This window comes from Zalophus californianus, chromosome 4 (assembly GCF_009762305.2).
Source record: "Zalophus californianus isolate mZalCal1 chromosome 4, mZalCal1.pri.v2, whole genome shotgun sequence".
In the NCBI taxonomy this organism is placed as follows: domain Eukaryota; kingdom Metazoa; phylum Chordata; class Mammalia; order Carnivora; family Otariidae; genus Zalophus; species Zalophus californianus.
The window spans coordinates 9,160,207-9,179,653 of record NC_045598.1 but is presented as its reverse complement, the minus strand read 5'-3'; the positions used below and the strand labels follow the sequence as shown (position 1 = coordinate 9,179,653).

At 43.9% G+C, this 19,447-nt stretch overlaps 1 protein-coding gene across 6 annotated transcripts in view; it reads right to left on the bottom strand.

The window, feature by feature from the left end:
- The window catches only part of VPS13D (vacuolar protein sorting 13 homolog D), a 243,972-nt gene that overhangs the window by 137,981 nt on the left and 86,544 nt on the right, over nt 1–19,447 (bottom strand). For 3 of the 6 annotated variants that reach the window (XM_027598088.2, XM_027598171.2, XM_027598258.2), the window contains 10 exons: nt 18,631–18,720; nt 16,106–16,246; nt 13,681–13,803; nt 11,213–11,287; nt 7,530–7,635; nt 6,371–6,523; nt 4,129–4,264; nt 3,035–3,082; nt 709–859; nt 397–607 (listed from right to left, as the gene is read on the bottom strand). In XM_027598088.2, coding sequence (XP_027453889.2) covers nt 397–607; nt 709–859; nt 3,035–3,082; nt 4,129–4,264; nt 6,371–6,523; nt 7,530–7,635; nt 11,213–11,287; nt 13,681–13,803; nt 16,106–16,246; nt 18,631–18,720 — 1,234 coding nt within the window. The remainder of the gene's footprint in view (nt 1–396; nt 608–708; nt 860–3,034; nt 3,083–4,128; nt 4,265–6,370; nt 6,524–7,529; nt 7,636–11,212; nt 11,288–13,680; nt 13,804–16,105; nt 16,247–18,630; nt 18,721–19,447) is intronic. The other 3 variants (XM_027598335.2, XM_027598452.2, XM_027598387.2) reach the window with 3 other exon arrangements.

Below are 19,447 nucleotides of genomic sequence, written 5' to 3'. Positions count from 1 at the left end.
TTCCTACAAATTCTCTTGAAATCTGTCATTTGAAGAATGTCCAACCCCAAGATTCTGCTTCTCAATTTAGGAATGGGAACTGGTAATATTTTTTCCTCCCTCTCTACATGTCCTCTTTTTATGCGGATGCACACATACCGGTTCCTTAACTTATATGTGTGAGTAGTGTGTTTGTTGGTTGTTTTTCCCATAACTATCGGATGACAAGCAACAGTCCCACCCCCACCAAAGAGAAACCCTCGAATCCTTAGAAACTTCTAACACAAGAGCTTAAGGAATAAGAACTTCAGGGTTTTAAACAAGCACGAGTGACTCGCTAAGAGTCCTTAGAGAGAGAATGAATTTTTTTTTTTAAAAAAAAGCAAAGTTTACATGCCACTGCAGCGCTGTGCATACCTGAAGAATCGGCTTTTGTCCAAGTCCATGGAGTGGCACTCTCGTTTGCTGCTGCTAACTTCTGCAGTCTTCACTACATTGGTCCAGTGAATAGGAGCCTTACAGAAAAATACACCCAGTCCTTTGGGCCGGGCCTGTAGCCGCCAAGAAGTGAGATGTAAAGGCACAGCGAACGAATCCCCTGGCATGATAGCGGGAAGCACCACGGGCTCTGCCACAGATAAAAAGGGTCAGCATCGTCAGGGCACAGTCTTCCACCCAAAAGTCTCACCCTCTCAAGATAAAAGGAAGACAGACTATGGCAAAACTCACTGTCTGGAGCAGATGGGCTATCCAGTCTTAGCTCCATTGGTGTCTCAAGCCTGTTCTTCACAATGAGGGCAGACCGGACGGTGATTACTTTCCGAGCGCTGCCTTCCATCGTCACAGCAAAGACCACCCGGACAGGTGGGAGCGAAGAGAACTGCGAAAAAGACAGGAATAAAAGTACCATAGCTGGGCTCTCGAAAAGACACACAAGATACAACAATACCAACCAGAAGACCTAAATCAAAAGCATCTTATTATTACTATAACCCTTCAGTGAAATTAGTCATTAAGCCCTAAAATCATTCATCTTTAACAGGAGTGAATATCCTATAGATACACACTGTTAAAAAAGCCAATTCTAAACATCTCTAGAAAGACAGATACCTCTACTCAGACGTGGTATCACAAAATGTGTCACAAAGAAAAATCAGTCCTAGGCCTCTAGACACATTATAAAGAAACTAAGACCCATAATAACCTATTAAATCTTCCAAACTTCCTGCAATTTGATAAGAAACTGTCTGCTGGAAATTACCCTTCATTCACAATGCCCTTGGGTTCCTACACATCAGCCCTTATATGGAAACTATGAACAAGGCTTGTTTTCAACTCTACTGGAGGGGAACAGAGATCATCCAAAGCAACTAAACGTTCAGAAACACTGGAGTAAGACTTTGCAAAACATGAAATGATTTACCTTCTGTGGTATTTTTCTCCCAGATTACCATTAAAGTGAGAAACACTCCTTGAACACTAACAATGGGCTGGACACTGCCCAACACACACAGAAAAACAGGAGGAAGTCTTCTGAGGTTAGAACTTGTCTTTGTAAAATCCAGAGAGTGTGTAAGAAAGAGTTGTCTGTACTGGCATGCCTTTCACAGGAACAATAATTACTGTTTCCCCCTAAATGTCATAAAAATTACTCTCTAGGCCCATACATGACTCGTTGACATGCCTGTAGAAAAAGCAACATTTGTTTTTCAAAGGACTTGAAAATCAAACTTCTCTTTCTCTGCAACGTTTTCAGCTCTGTTCAGTAATCGCTCTTTCACAAACGGGACACCAAGGCTCCAAAACTCCAGAGAGTGGGGGGAAATAGTTTATTTTTGGTCTTGGGTTGCGGCCACTACTTTCTGTTTCCACATGTTCATTCACACATTCAACACACGTTTCATTCTACTACCAAGTGCCAGGGAATTTTTTTTTTTTTTTAAGGTATCAAACCCCATATCAGGTACACCAAAGAGAAGGTTTCTGCAACTATCCTTCCTTGAATGAGTGTCCAGAACATATTGACAATGCTATTTTTATTGGAGAAACAAATGACACCACATCCAAACTTTTCATACTACCAACTTTTTTATTAAAACAAACAATACATGGAAACCAGCCTAATGCACAATAAAATGAAGAATTCCATGTTTTAAACCAAGACTTCCAGGAAGTCCCAAGGAAAAGACAAACTGTCATTTTCTGGAGGGTTTTTAGAGGGATATAATCCAGGGCACAAACATCAGCGAGGCTCCCACTGACCTAGCCTGGTAAAGCCTGACAGAGCCAAGGCCCAAGAACGATGGTTTTAAATTTTGATGCTGCTGCCTCCAAGCTTACCTAAAATCTCACATGTCAGAACTTACTACCATCAGAGAGAAGAAATTACAAGAAAAAAACCTGAAGACAGTTTTTTAATATCATCTTCTGATGATGTTTCAAAAGCCAAATGCAAAAAAAAATCTTACTATTTTTCATTCTTATTTACTTTTACGACCTTGGAACCAAAACCTAGAAAATGCAAATAGCCAGCCATACATGGCTAATTTATATTTTAACTTAGAAAGAGAACGGAGCGGGGGGGTACCTCAGTGGCTCATTCGGTTAAGCATCCAACTCTTGGTTTTGGCTCAGGTCTTGATCTCAGGGTTGTGAGATCAAGCCCTGAGTCAGGCTCTGCACTGGGCATGGAGCCTGCTTAAGATTCTCTCTCTCCCTCTCCACTCCACCGCTCCCCGCCCCCCCACACACACACATGCACATGCTCGTGCTCTCTCTTAAAAAAAGAAAAAGGGAAGAGGAGAAAGGAGCCTTAGACCACAACATTTGCATTTTCTCCTCCTCCCCTGTAACACTCAGTCTAACATACCAAGTTAGTGAAAACATTTCCTTGAAAGTTCTTTTAAAAGGAAGGTAATCGTTAATAGGAAAGGACAAAGATTAATTCCAATCACATTCAGGTCATACAGTCCTGTGATCACCAGGACGTCTATGTACGGTTCAAACGCAGTGTATATACTCAGTAAATGCAGTGACGCAGGAAAACCATACTCACATAAACCTGGGGATGAATAATATTCATTCTGCTGCTTGGGCTGCCAATCTAAGAAAGAGTCCAGAAGGCAGAGTCAGCACAGACCTAAGATTACGGACCTCATTAAATTCAATGACAATGTAATTTGCTTGAAAGGGTGGGATTTATAAATAATCATAGAAAAGTATGGTCTACCATGAAAAGAAAACATCTTATCTTAGAGGATATGGGAAAAGTAATACTTATTTTTCAACCATTCCACATACACAGAATTTCTCCAGGACACATCAACACAACAGAAAGGTATCTCTGGGGGAGTCAGTCCCTTCACGACAAAATTCCCTTGGCGCACAAGAGAAGTGGGAGGAACAGTGTTCTCCAAGAGTATTTTTCATGAATAAAGGGAGCAAAAGGGAAGCTATGATGTCTTTGCAAATCTGCACTTTCCTACTCATCACTGGCTCCCCAGAAAGGACTGCAGGTGTCCTACAAAGTATGACTGAGTGCTGAGCAAGAGCACCCATGGCAGCTACACCAGCCAGGATGCCCTCCACCTGCAGGTTCCCGACAGGGAGGCCGCCTGCATCACTCCCCAGGCTGCCCCCCAACCCCTAACACTGCAGGCTGGGGTAACGTTAGGGCGAGGGTGTGATCGGAAAATGAGTAACAGTGGACATCGGTCTTTATACCAGGAAGGAGAATTTGGAGACACAGAGATAGAAGGATCAAGGAACAGCATTATAAGAAATGTGAAGAAGATCCTATCTATAAAAAGGAAGCATAACAATATGTGGAAACAGCCAATACACGTTTGGCAGATTAATAAACTGCCAGCTGGGGCAACTGAGTATGAAATGGGTCTACACAGGTGCGGTAGTATGTGTTCACACTAACTTTAGATCTTGTTTTTCTACTGACATTAACCATTGGCGGGTTATCTACATATCAACTACGAATGTCTATGACTGACCCCAAATAATCTTATGTCTTCTCAGAGCTAGGGGAAATGAGGAACAAGAAAATTTCACTCGAGCGAGGTTACAGGCTTAAGCATCTGACTATCTGACATAAGGGGCACGATCGTGCCACTAAACCCCCATTCGACAACCACACACCGTAGAGGAAGATGAGTTCTTATCCGGTGCCGCATAGCGGAAAAATGTCCCAACTTTATCCACAGACACTGGGCTCACTTGCTCCCAGCCATTTACTCTCACTTGCAGCTGATGAATCCGGAGGTCATGGGTGTGTCTATGAGGCAGAACATGGGAAAGGACATTAAGCACGATCTTAAAAAGGGAAAGTAGAAGCAAAGAGTCAAATCTGATTTGCTATATAACAACATAAAAACCCAGTTGGCTAAGCCTTTTGGTGATTACCTAATGCAAGAAAAATCAGGAGAATATTTTAACTGGGTGTTATACTTAAAACAAACGTGCAAGATCTGTAAAGCCTGAGCAAGAGTGGCATTTACCCTCCCTGTGTACAAACTGCAAATCCTGTGCACAAGCCCAGGTCCTTCCCCCATCCCCACCCCCACGCCCACCTCTATAAAATCATGACGTCAGCTAGAACTATTCCAGTGGGCTAGTAAAACTGTTGTACCAGCAATTTCATCATAAAACCATACTCTCGGAAATGCATAAAATGACATTTTGTCCTTGGTTCCCTTGTTGAATATCTTACTTCTCTCAGAACCACATTTTGTTGTTTGGCTTTGGTCCTACAAGACTACAGACAGGTTATGAGAGACGGAGCCCTGAGAGTTTCAGGGCTAAAGTGCTCGGCTGAAATTGGAGCAGAAGGCAGTGGGCAGAACAGGAGGAACAGGAGGAAATTGCACATTTAATTCTATTTTAGATTTTGCCTAATTCAAGCCAGAAGCCTGAAATGGGGAACTGGATTTGAAGCTAACAGGAAAGGGGGAGGGAGGCAGGGAGTGGGGTACAGTGTGCCAAAGAGGGAAAAGCCAGAGGAGGCATTTATTTTGATGAATTCAAGCAGAACAGTGGGACTTGAAATGGGTTACCAGACATGTACGCCAAAGCGGAAATGACAAAGAGGTCAAACCCCTTCTGACACAACGGAGGCAGAGCTGATGAAGAAATACAGTCAGCGTTCTATAATTAGCTTCTCCAGGAACCCTGTGGAACAGGAACACGCCCACCACTCATCCCTGGAAATTCTACCGTGGCTTCCAGGTACATGTGTCCGGCACGGTGATTTTATAAACTCAATCTTTCCTGTGCAGTCATGGGGGCGGGGCCAGGGGGGGTACAAGAAAGGAACCCCGGCGCCGAGAGAATAATGTGTGCTGGTACAGGCTGTGCACAAGGAAGAACTGTTTCACTCGGGCGCACGTTTGCACACAAAGACTTCAAGCTCCATGAAAGCATCAGAGCACAGAAGGCCGAAGCCAGGGTCTTCGATTTCAGCTCGGCTTGACAATGGATATGAGGCTCAAATGCTAAAATCTTAACCTATTCACTATCCACTGGATAGCCCTTCCCCTTAAACGTGTTTGCAAATAAAAGGACATTTTATGACCTCTCAGTAGCCAGACAGAACCTTCTTTCATGTTTTTTCCACACCGCTGGCTGGCTGTGTCAACAGCGCACGGGCCAGCGGGTCTCCCTCGATGAGTCAGTGCTATCCTCCTTAGATCAGAATTTCTTATCATTCCTGGCCCTGCTTCCCAAAACCACCTGCTTGCTCAAAGTGCTATGTGGCACACACGTATCTAAAAACCGAAATCAACATGCTTTGATGACCTTTTAAGAATAGCTTGTCATTCCAGTTATGGGACAAACAAGTCATGAGGAGAAAAGGTACAGCCCAGGGAATACAGGCGGTGGCATTTTAATAATGCCACATGGTGACAGATGGTAGTCACAAGTCACACTTGTGGCAAGCACCGGATAATGTGCTCGAATCGCTATGGTGTACACCTGAAACTAATGTAACCTTGTGTGTCAACCATGCTACAATTAAAAAAAAGTAAAAACACACGAGAAACCCTGTCACCACTGCATCGTGAAAACCAGGCTCAGAGAGGAGACAATGAACTTGAGTGTTGTCACCCGCCTATGCCTCAACCAAATCATGGGCAACACACTGGCCATCACCTCTCATGTCCATTAAGGGGATAATTAACGGAAAGAAGTGTATTTCCAAAATAGCGAAAGGAAACATTGGTTTTCAAAATACCTTTTAAAAAAAAATGAAACATTAAAATCATTAATAAAGGCAAGTGAAAAGGCAAAAAAACTCGGGACAATCCTTCTAGACAATCTCTATGTCTCTAACACAGAGATCTATACAGTATATTTTGGGGAGAGGAAAAGAACCACACTTTACCTGTGTCTAAGCTTTCCTCTTGCTTCAAATTCAAAGGGAATCTCTTCCCCCGTGAGGACTTCCCGCCATTCACTAACATTGTGAGCATCATCAAGAAATGTGCCATTGCCTTCTGGAACGAGCCCCGGACTCCCACTGTGGGACAGCGCAGCCCTGGAAACAAATCAGACAATACCAGCTTGTCCATCTTTCTCTCTCAACTCCCTCTCACCCAGAGCTCGGGGCTGGGGGCAGAAACCCTCCTGGAGCTTGATCCACAGAAGCAGCCCAGAGAGCCTGGCTCCCTGGATGACCTAAAAGGTCAGGAACTGCCACTATCTTTGTGACAATCGCAGCATTGGTGAACCTTTAGAAACAGCTGAAAGTGATCACCGCACTGCCATGTACCTCCAGCAAGAGTCCAGTACGTAGCGGGACATGTAAACTCAGTCATGAGTTTCAAAAGTAGTTTTTAAGTGACCATCTGGAATGTAACAGACCTAAAGCACTTCTGAAAAACAAACATCTCCTTGGGAGCACTACCATACTTAGTGATGGCAGGAGAAAGGTGGCTTCGAATTGGCCAATTCTGTTATTTACTTCATGCACCTCATTCCCCCTAAAGGGAAAGATCAGCATGTATTTGGAAGGGAGAGCCAAGGTCTACATGGGCAGGAAGCTGGTAGAGAACATCCTCACTAGGCCCAGGTAAACTCTCTTTTGTTCTCCAAGCTCCACCCACTTCCATCTGGGGTGAATTGTTTTCCGTTTGGAAGAGGGGAATATGGGAGGTGTTTTCAAAGCCGTCTTGGAAGAAAAACACAGGATATTTGGTTTAATAACCACATTCAGCTTCTTTTAAAAGGGGGTGGGGACTGAGGAGAAAAGACGAGATGGCTTTTCCTTCCCACTTCCTACTCACATCCTTAATTTGCTTGACTTTTACCTTAAACATAGTGTGTACCAGGGTTGGGGTCATAATTTGGATATTTCAGATTCGGGACCTGCTTCTCCAGCTACAGGTTCCAACTCCGTCATTAATTTCAGCAAGTCAGCAAGTTATCGATTCAAATACAATCCTAAGAGCTTCCAGAAGGGGCCCACCTTGCGCTGCTGGGTTGGTACTGCATAGCCTTTGGTGGCAGAAACGGCTCAGGGGGGCACACTCTGTGGGCCTTACCTGGTGGGCGTGGTGGTCAGGGTGGCAAACCACAAAGTGCAGCCTGTGTGGTTCCTCAGAGCAAAAGGGACAAATGGCTGCCGGCGCTTGGGGGTCTTCACCTCTGCTATGGGCAAACAGAGGAAGGCTGTTAGCGCAGGCCTCTATCTGGGAAGCAGAGACCCTCCCCAGACCTGCACGCGGTGCCCCTGTCTCTCATGCAAAGCGGTGGACGGTGGCAGCCACAGACGTGGAGCCACCACTGGTGTGTCGATGGGACACACGGGATCTCCGTGTCCTCTGCTGCCTGCTATGTGGTGATGGTCCCCCCAACAACTGGCTGTGATGGGGGACAATTCCCAGCCCCCAATCCTCCCACGACTTGCGTGGGCCTTAACTCAGGAGAAGGCAAGGGCTGGAATCAAGACAGAGACATGGAGCCCCACGAGTCCCAAGGAATATATTCTCAGTGAGTGACCCAAACTGTAGCAAGATACAGCACACATACTTATTCCAACTTTGTCCAAGATGATTCCCTTTCTATAAAAGCTACACTTCAGTCATACTACACATCTTTTAACAAAAAACATTCTTTTCTATTCTTTTAAACCAATAGTTTCCCCCCCCCCTCCCTGGAAGATCAGAAATACACTATCCCAAAACTTTTTAAATGAAATTTTAGCTCATTTTTTTACATCGATACCACCACCGTCTGCTATTAGGTAGGCACTGAGGAGACTACAAAAGGAGCATAAAGTATGGTTTCTTTTCACAAAAATAGCTTCTAAGCAGGGAAACTGGAAAGAAATACTGATCCATCCAAAACTGTAAGGACCCAAGTTCCAGAGACCTGACTGTAAACAGAGAGAAGTGAGAGTCCATGCGGCCAGAAATGGCTTTCCAGCGCCCAGGCTGCCCTGAGATCCTTCTGCGGGCACCACTGCCCTGCCGTGTGGTCTGGCCTGGACCGGCATGGGCATGCCGAGGGGACAGGCTCGGCTCCCCTTAGCAAGGGCCTGTGCCTCCTCTCCCGGTCGGTGGGTCGGTGGGTCGTGGTGGCACTGAGACAAAGCGGGAGGTGGTGGCAGGAACCACCAAGGCCTCAGCCACGTGCTCACGCCGAGCGGGCTCTACCGAGAGAAGGGGACATGGCCCACTCTTCCTGCGCACCCAGCTTTAAAGCACAAAGACAGCCTGAGAAAGACCGGGACGCACATGGTCTGCGGCTGCGGAAAATGCCATCTCGAGGTGACCGCACCTGCCCACTGAGAACACCAGAGCAAAATTAAATGCCCCTTACAGGTCCACAAGTTTCCAGCAAAACAAGCAGCAGAACCTGCCTTCTCCCACCACTAGAATAGGGCCTGGGCCAGGGTCATAAAGTCAGTAATCGCTACTGCCTTTTACAAAGTAATCACTTTTTTTTCTTCTCCTTTGTGTCTTCTAAAGTTTTCAGAAGTCTGTACTATAAAACGCTGCAAAGGGGCGCCTGGGTGGCTCAGTCGTTAGGCATCTGCCTTCGGCTCAGGTCATGGTCCCAGAGTCCTGGGATCGAGCCCCACATTGGGATCCCTGCTCGGCGGGAAGCCTGCTTCTCCCTCTCCCACTCCCCCTGCTTGTGTTCCCTCTCTCGCTGTGTCTCTCTCTGTGTCAAATAAATAAATAAATAAAATCTTTAAAAAAAAAAAAGCTAAGGCAAGTTCTATTTTGGTAAGGACAGTGGCTGAATGGAGTCTGAGAAACAGTAATCCAATAAATAAACAAATGGTCTGCAGTGTGTCCCTACAATTCTGTGATTAGTCTTTAGAAACACCCCACATACTTCCGACGATAATCTCCTAGAATATCTCCTAGATAACCACCTAGAATACACCCATTTCTCATGCCAATGGCGTCACTTAGTTCCCAAGGTTGGCTTTAAAAAAAAAAAAAAATGACATCAAGTACAAAATTAAGGAGTAGCTGTGAGGCTGGTGACAAGAGCAGAGGGGGAGTAAAAGATTTAAGAGCTGTCTGCGGGGTAAACAGCACTTACTGTGCCACCTTGAAAGGCACCTCCCTCTCCAGGAGTGCAGGAGAGAGCTGCTTTACTACAGCAGATAAAGGACCCAGGAGGGAAAGAAGCCAGATGTGCTTTCATATCCCACTGTGAGCCAGACTGTAAGTTTCCATTTGCAAATTAGATTTAAAAAGAACAGGTGGCAAATGGCTTTGATCACACCGTAATACAGAAGAAAGTGCTAAGAACCCATATAAAGACAGTCACAAGCATGTTGCTGTGGAATGAAGCAGTCAGGGTAGGCACACGGCTTTGGTCCCCAAGCTTCCTGTGCTGATTACACACACCAGCACAGACTTCAGCAGCCCACTTCGCTGAGAATAAATAACATGGAGTGCTCACAAATCCAAAGCCGACATCTCCTGCACTGGGGTCCAAATCAACTGTGTACTTGTCTTTGGCACAGCACCAGAGAACCACATTCCCAAGTCCATCCAAGAGAGCAGTATTCCCTGGTGGCCCCAGAAAATCTGCCTCGAGTGACCAGACTTCACTCTGTCATAGGCTTAGAGAACCTAAGGCTCCTCATGTCCAACTCGGGCTTCACGTGGCTGAGGAAATTTCTAGCCTGCTGGACTTGTTGCACAGAGCAATGTGGCCCTTATAAACAGTGTAAGTTTTCATGCTATAGAAGCGTCCAGTCTATCAGAAAGGACCTGGTTTGTAAATCATAAGAAATAGATTAAAGTCCCAGGCCTGCTATCAGCTGGTCATGTGCATGAAGGCAAATTACTTTGTCTCCCTCATCAGCTAAGGTGCCCAGGCTGCTTAGCCCAAAAGATGAAATAACAGATGTAGAAAAGCTGAGCGTCTAAATCCGTTAATAAATGAAGATTCAATCATGGGCTTCCTTTGTGAACCCTCCCCTACACATCCATCTCGGTAAAACCTTGCAGGAAAAACCCCTGTCCTGCCCCCCATGCGTGAACACCCCTAGTCTGAACCCCTGATAGAGGAAGCTCAAACGGTCTTTTTTTACAAAATATATCACGACCCTGGCAGGACCTGGTGTTAGCCAAGTACAGACATATGCCAATTAAATCCTACTCCTCAAACAACTACAGGGATGAACATCGTGGCATTCCCACTCCTGGAGGTTTACAGTGTTGCCTATCATATTTACTTCAAAGGTCAGAGACAGAAATAGGGCACATTTTATTTTCTGTCTCTGAAGCACTTCAATTTATAGCTGAAGAAATCAAGGTTTGTCTCTAAGCAAATATTTACTGGTAAATTTTTTCTTCACTCGATTCCTGATCATGATAACGTCTACTCTGCAGAGCCCCTTGCATTGCCATAAGAATAAGCGTTCACTGAGGATTCTATAAACAAAGACCTGCAGCACTGCCTGACGGAGGATGCTCTGCTCCATTTCCTCACTTTTCAAAATGAGAAACCCTCCAATGCTCGGTATTTCTGCCCCATACACTGTGGAGCTGGCTCCACACCCTCCAAGGGTGAGGGTGGACGGAAGACGCGGCACATGGCCTGCTCCTGATATAAGGCGTCATACTCATCAGCTGGAAGTGCTCTCAGTACTCAAACCTGGGGTATCCCATTCAGCTCCCATTCACAGAAAATTGATGTACAAGGCAGTTCTTCAAACAGGAAAGAAAACAAGCCCTTGCTTCCGGCTGTACTGTACCTCTAGCATAGATCTGGTGCTCTAGGTTAGTCAGACTGGCTGTGCTCCTAGTTCTAAGGTAGACAAGAGGGAGGCCTGGTAGACAGGAGAGACAAAGTTAGAGGGTAAGAATAAACATGGTGAATAAGAAGACTCATCTCCAAAACACAAGCACAACGAGAGTACATTACAAAAATAGCAAGCAACATGCAGTTTCAGGATCATTCTGGTCAGTGACTGCTAGGAGCTAAGAAAGTACATGACAAAGCGAGCGAGACATTTTTATGCTAGCTTTTACTGTGGAGGATGTGTCACAGTAGCACGCTCCTGTTTTCCTCAACGGGGGAAAGAAAACATTGTCTACATTCTCTTTAACGGAATGACAAGTCTTGTGAGGCTTTTTCACTTAAAGCGTGTACGCTCTTCAACGGCGTGGAAAAGTTACCGAGACCAGGTGGCAGCTGCTCTGTTCCGACTCGGAAAAGGCAGTGCCGGTGGCGTGCTAATCCCCCAGGGTCCCAAAATTTCAAGGGAAAGAGTGAGTCTGCATTCCAAGTGTAAACAGTCTCCACCAAGGAGTTACCGCATAGTATTACTTATACTATAAGTTAAACATGGAAGGTTTTAGAATGTTTACATTTGATATCTCCATCAAATGTCCTTTGAATACCAAACTAACAAACTGCATAAGAGGCCATGCCATCCAGGTCGACCTGCAGAATCGCAGCCCTTACTGAACAAAGCCAACAATGATGTAAAAAACGAGGCCACTGTTTTCTTTCCCCTGCTAAAGAAACGGTGAGAAATCAGCAACTCCCTTAGGCTGAATTTCATTTTAAGAATCTCTATTTCAAGGGCTCATTTTGAAGCTGGCCTGAATGAAATGTACAAATTTGGGGGGCGGGGGGATGGGAGGGATGTAACTAAATGTTCATGAATAGGAGGACCTGAAAGGTGTGATCTGTTCAACAAGGTTCAAGTCTACAAACTTTCAAGACAAATTCCCCACAATTAATTTAGTAGACCTGTTAAAAGAATACAATCCCATTTGCTACACGTGGTACCACCCAGGAACGTCCAGTAGGAAAAAAGGTTTGGAAATTCAGGTATACTCACTTACTGTCTAATTAAAAAGATTTACTTTTGCAAGCCTAAGTAACCATAAAAATCTGTCAGTAAATAAAAATCCAGCTTTAATTTCACACCGGCGTTTAACACAGAGAAGGCAGCTTATTAACTACAAAGAAAGAAGAGAAAGTTTTGTTTTTTGTTTTTTTTTTTTTTTTAAGGTAGAGGGGTAGAGACAAAAGAAAATCCTTCATTGGATTCCTGAAATTGGGCCTTCCTCGTGTTTACACTGCATCTGGATTTAAGATCCCCTTGTATGAATAATAATTTCCGAAACATACTCTCTAGGACACATTACATATTACAAAGATTGTTTAGAGTCCTCTGGGTAGACTGTTACATTCTTTTTATACACAAATTGGGAAGGTTACAGGAGCCAGAATGAAGCTGATGATATCTGAACAGCCCTGGCTCCTAAGCAATGACCTTGAGACTCAGAAGTAACAACTGGGGAATACAGAGAGCAAATATAGCTGACATTTCCTTGTCCCTCCTTCCAGAAGTACAAGGCAGAGAGTCCACTTCTACACCCTGAGGAGAGACAAACCCGTTCAAATACTTCACAAACTAAGAAAATCCATCTTCCCCGTGACATGTTTGCAGACCAGATGGAATATTTAGGCATTCATGAGCTATGTGAAGTCCAGCCAGGACTCCCCAAAGAAACCACACTGAAAGAGTTGGGGCTGAGTTGAATTTGGAGGACAATGGCTTATGGAACAACGAAGGACCACGCGGTTGGCCGCCACAATCTCCCCAGCTCTAAGGGAACCAGAGCTCCATGGTGAGGCATTAAATAAGGAAAGAAAACATCGTTAACAGAGAACAAACGGACTGCTTAGTCTTCAAAAGGCTGGGTATTCAATTCTTTCCTACTTTATGAACAATACGGAGCCCTCCTTTTCACAATTTCTTCCATATGGGATCCTGCCTGCCCTCCCTTCAAGAATATATCCAAACTCTGTACCTCTAGATTTGGAAAACTGAAAAGATAGTTTTTAAAATCCAGTCCAAAAGTCCAAATCAACTGGAAAGTTTTGCCAAGTTAAACACACTGACCAGTGGCTGATCTTGATGTGTTTCAGGCGCACCAGCTCATATGCAATGTTACCAGAATTTAGAAAATTGCGTATCACAGATCTTTTCTCTCCCACAAAGGTGGAATTGAAGCCCATATTAAAAGTTCAGTATTTTGTGCCAGAAAAATGTCTCCTGCAAAGATTAAAACAGAACTATAGAAGACAGTCAGAATTTCCTGTAGGTTTTTTCACAGAAAATGATGATTCTATTTGGATTTCTCAATGAAACATGACCGTGTTGGTCAACAGTGATTTACTCAGACGTGTAGAGAAAAATCTTACTTTGTCCAAAGCACGGAGGATCCACTGAAGAGCCCATCCAGTCTTCTGATGTGGTTGAATCTATCTCCTTTTCCTGTTTACAATAATCTGCCATCCACGATTCCTTGGTACTTACATACTGGTCTAGAAAGAATTCCCCAAAGATATTAAGTATGGAAATAGAAAAGGTTGAGGGTTCAAGTCAAATAATTTCTATTCAGCAAAACAAGATTTGTTGAATGCCTAACTGTGTGCTAGGCGCTATGCTAGGTTCTCAGAAAGTCTGTCCGCTGGAGAACTCAGGCTCCCCTGGAAGAAATCAATGTTAGCCAAACAACCATCACCACAAAACCAAAATGTGGAAGGAGCTAAAACAAGGACATAAATAAAATTCTACAGGGGCACAGAACAGGGGAAGATTTATTCTGCTTTGGCAGAAGTGGCACAGTACACACCAAGATCCACAGGAATCTTCAGAGGTGTAGGGACCTTTGTTCTGGGTCGTGAGGAATGAGCAGAGGTTAGAGATCAGGAGTTTACCTACCAATGGGATTAGGGGTGTGGGGACATCCCAGGCCAAGAGAACAGCATATACAAAGATTTTATTTTATTTATTATTTATTTTATTTTTAAAGATTTTATTTAATTGACAGAGAGACACAGCGAGAGAGGGAACACAAGCAGGGGGAATGGGAGAGGGAGACCAGCAGTCTTCCCGCAGAGCAGGGAGCCCAATGCAGGGCTGTTGCAACTGCCTGAGCCGAAGGCAGTTGCTTAACAACTGAGCCACCCAGGCGCCTCTACAAAGATTTTAAAGACGTGAAAGTACACAGTACTTTTAGAAAACACTGAATACCTTGGTGTGACTCTGGCCCAACATACTGGGGTAGGGACATAGCAAAGCAGTCTAGAAAAGAGAATTAGTTTGTGAAGCATATGCTATGTCATAATAAGGGACATCATTTTGAGAAAAACCAGTGAGGAAGCTGTTTAAAAAACAAACAAACAAAAAAAACACCAATCTTGGGAAGCTGAAATCTAGCTGACAATTCTCCAGGAGTGATTTTATTTACGGTTTTGAGAGGAGAAATATAATGGGAAGGGCAGGTTAACAAAATAATTATGATGTACCACCCCTGGATAAAGACCTTTTCCACTAATTAAGGTATGATATTTTTTAGAACAGCAATTATTGGTTTCTGGTTTTCATTTACAATAGTTGGCTATATATAAGATTTACTTAAATACTAAGAGGTCACAGTAACATTTCTGGGTTTCAGCACAGTATTAGGAATAAGGAATTAGAGGTGAAAAAAACAACAGCTTTACCAGAGACAAGAATGCCTTTTGGAAGCCATTTTTAAATAGACAGATGCTCATCAGAAATATCAATAAGATTCTTCTGCTGGAAGTAAGTTCTTGTTTATTGTAGCTTTCTAAAACACTACCCTAAACTTTATCTAAATTTCCAGATGAACACATTATAGAAGAAATGACATAGGATCAAAATAATACAGTACAGAAGGGTCGTCAGATCAATTATCCGGGAAAATTTACTGAATGAAATCTGATAATGTAAAACGGTGGTTTTATAATTTGGGGATCAATAAACTTATGGTCTCATTTCACTATACATTCTTTTTATCTCATTCTGACATGGAATAAGCCAATGGATATCCTACGAGCCTCGATCACACGCACTGAAGAAAGTTCACAGATGTGCAATAGGACTGTTATCACTCAGATAACTACAGTATTATCAAAAATCAGATCATGTAGATCAATAATTCAAACAGTGAGTGTGGGTTTTCATAGCAAAGGTAGGCAATACATGATTGCATGATAACATTACTCTTCTCTTAGATGACATAAATACAGGCATAGGGTGGTTCTGACTCGCTGCATCAAATCAGGGAACATACATTTCAAAGTTTTCAAAGAAACGTTCAGAACACGCATTGTTAGCTTGGCAACCCTTCAACCCAGTGATTTTCAGAGTCAGGTCAACATGATAACCTGATGGGACACAGTACAGCCACTTATCCTACTATAAAGACAATGTCAAGACTATACGTTTTAAGAATTATTCTGTGTGTGAGTAGCCCAAAAGAAGTGAATCTAAACTCACTCCTAGGACATTTAAGAAAAACCTGTGACCAAGCATCATCAGGGAGAGAGTTCATCCCAAATAGAGAGAGAGTTATGTTTCCCAAATAGTCTGAGCTCTTGTTTGATCACTGACAGCATTAATAAGGGATGCCAACTCTGGAGCAATGGGCTGAAAAGAACCATGAAGCTAGGTTAGGGTTTATCAGGAAAGCAGCCTCGATGAGTAAGTGATGTCCAGTGTGGCCCAGATATTTGCTAAACCAGGATTAACAGTCTTCTAGACAAGGGACTTACGTACAGAAAGGTACCGATCTTCTAGAGACAACCTTCCACTCACCAATTAGCACAGAGGTGATGTTGATATCCAAACGGGGTTTGGCCTTGGCTTCCAGCTTCAGTCGGGGAGGGTGGAGACGACTAGCTGCCTGCTGTTGCCAGGATACAGAGCATGGCCATGGCTCAATAAACGGCTCCCAGCCTAAGAGAACACAGGAAGTAAGACATCTGTTAAGCAGATATCAAGAGTTTATAGGGGAACACTGTTCAGAAATGCTCAGCAAGGACAAACTATAGCTTAACAGCTTTCTATTCCCAATGTGATTTCACAATGAAAGCACCCTCTTCAGCTACAGGTCACCCTACAGGTGTCTGTGCTGTCTAGAGGATGTGAATGGAAGGACAGACACATGCCCCGCATGGTCTTCCAGAGGTGGGAGGAAGAAGGGCACAGAGCATATGTGCCCTCTCTCTTAAAGTGCAGGCAGGACCTGCTTTTGATCCCCTCAAGATAGAAAAAGGAGTCTCAGACTCAGGATGCAAAAGTACTATCAGTGGCTGAAGTAACCCTTAAATTTGATTCTCCTGCTTACATCAAGAATCCACTGATTGAATAAATAGATACAGCATAATTGGATATTCATTAACTTAAGTTTTTCAAATTTCTGACCTTAAAGTGTCATATGTACAAAAGGTACGAAAACAACGTCTATGTGTGGTTTAAAGAATAAAATTACTACAAGCACTCACGCAGCCGCTATTCAGCTTAAGAAATAGAAAATTAAAAGTCCCTTTGAAGCCCCTGAGTGCCACTCTCCCGTGTCAGGCCCCCTTCCCACCAACCCTCTCCCACCCAACCCCAAGTAAACATTAGTTTGCAGCTTTAATCATTTCCTCGCTCTTCTTTATAGTTTTACCACATACATGCATTTCTTCAGAACATGCTGGTGAGTCCGTCCTACTGGGGATCTCTACATAAATGGAATCCAGCCATACGCGTTCTTCTGCAAGTTTCTATTTTTGCCCAACAGCGTGCCTCTGAGATTCACTCACATCGCTGCCATGTAGCTGCGGCACACTTATTCTCCCAGTGAATTGTAATCCACTTATGGATACACCACAATCTATGTACTCATTCTACTTCTGCGAAACATTCCCTTGAGGCCACAGCTTTATGGCCATGAGGAGGAACACCACCACAGTCTTGGACTTGTTTCCGAGCACGTGTGGGCCAGACAATCTCTGGGGTACAGACCTAGAAGGAGTGTAATGCTTATACTCAACCTTGCTACATGTCAGATTGTTTTCCAAAGTGGTTGCACCAACTTCCAATTCTAGTGGCTACAAGTTAGAGTTCTGTGGCTCACAGCAGGGTCACACTTAATTTTTGCCAGTCTGCTGGATGAGAAAAATGGTACCTCCCTGTGGTTTTAAAGACTCAACTTTTCAAGACAGTTAATTTTTAACAGTTTTCTAACTATACTCCATCAGCCACAGATCAGGTGATTGACCAATAGAAATCCAATCCAATATGTAGCATCAAGTAGGTACATTTGTCTCCTCGCACCATTTGGCACTTAGTGACCTGAATGTGTTCACACAACTTTAAAACTAAGCAAGATTTGCTCTGGGAAAATATATGATTCTCAGAAAAATGGCTTCCATATGCCCTGTAAGAGTCTCTCTCAACTTGTAAGACTTGGGTCAGTATTCTAAAGTTATAAACATGCTGAACGGTTAGGCAATCAGAGGGCTACCACTCTTAGAAAGTGAATCCAGAACACGGAGAGGAAAATGCTAACTCACATACAAAAGTAAATGCGACACGTACTCTAGAACCATCGGCAGCACCGGCACAATTAATGATGCTTCATTCTCCAATGAAACGAGAGAGACCGGTTGCTCTGAGGCCTAAGCCTTAGGTTGTGCAACTCTACTTTGTCCACACCTACTAAGAACTCTCTTAAGACAGAGAACTTCACACTCAAACTGCTCAGCCCTGGTTTACCACACCGCCTGAATGTCCATGTGTATGGGCCCTTACCTTGATCCTCCCAGTGGATGGAAAGAAACCTGAAAAAGCTTTGCAGTATTATCCAGGTTCTATGTCTCCAGAAGAATCACCTGCTCTGATCAACAATGTTTTGCTTGAGGGAGTAGGGTACGGCAGATTATACATTATCACTGGCTCAGGATGCTTCTAATGAAACAGGTCCAGCGAGGAAGAAGGATGCTTAAAGTGTAAAACGCTTATGGTCAGAAATCTCCCTTGAAATCTAGCTTCTATCAGGGCCAGACAAATGATCCTTTGCTCCTGAGCAATTCCATGTTCTAGAATGAGCCAACCTCCAGCATCAAAAAAATTAACTAGGAAAACTTCTTTTTAAATAACTCAGTTGCAACATATATGTTAGAGAAAAGAAAAATCTGTGTCTTTTGTGCCCAGGCAGTCACTTGTGTTTCACCTTTCCCTGCTCAGTCCCACCCACCCCATTTCCCTCATATAAAATTTATGTAGAAAGAGGCCCAGGCAAATACTGAAGTGTGGTTTTTAAGCCCCATAATCACATATGCCTATGTACTGACCTGACAGAGCACGGTTGTAATAATCTCCAGAGAGGGTGAAGTGGGCATACCCTTCAGGGCTAGCTCTTGCCTGCTGCAGAAAAGTCAGACCTGCAAAGAAAGCACACCTTACAGCAGCGGCAGGGCAAGAATAACCAGAACTTTCTTTCTTGGATTAAGTCTTAGTGAAGAGACGGACGTGAAACATAGTTGATACTGATGATCTCACAGGAAAGCACGTGCAAAATCTTGAAATTTTGTTCATTGTGGGCTTTCTGCATGAATTCTGATTTTTTTAAAAACACTGTGTTAAAATGTTATTTGTCTTAATTCCTGAGTTTCTTGGCACCCCTTTCACTGTCATGCCTGAGGCAAAGGCCTCCCTCTGCCTCCTTCCCGTCCTAGCCCAGCCCTGGCACCCACGTGTCTCTGTGTATCTCAAGTCTGCAGGAACATAAAAAACATATTTCGCCCTGAATATCTGAAAATTGGAAGGCAGATTGGTAAGAGCAGTTATGTCCTGACAAATATGAGCTCAAAATTTTAAGATTACTATAGAAAAATAAGAAGTAATTATTCCCTGCAGAAGACAGTCAAAATTCCAGCTGTTACTCTCAACGTGGCCCTTGTGGGGCCTTGAAGCACACAGAAAAGGAAGCCTCTCTCATGCACAGAAGGCCCAACTCAATCCCCGGGACGGAATCTTCCTTGAAGGAAAAAGAGGCTGGCAAGGTCAAACAGCGGAAAATTGAATATAAACCCAGTGGTGAGATTTTTCACGTACTCTCCACAGAAGCCCCATCTGACACTGCCTGCGATGACACTGCTGAGGAGGAGG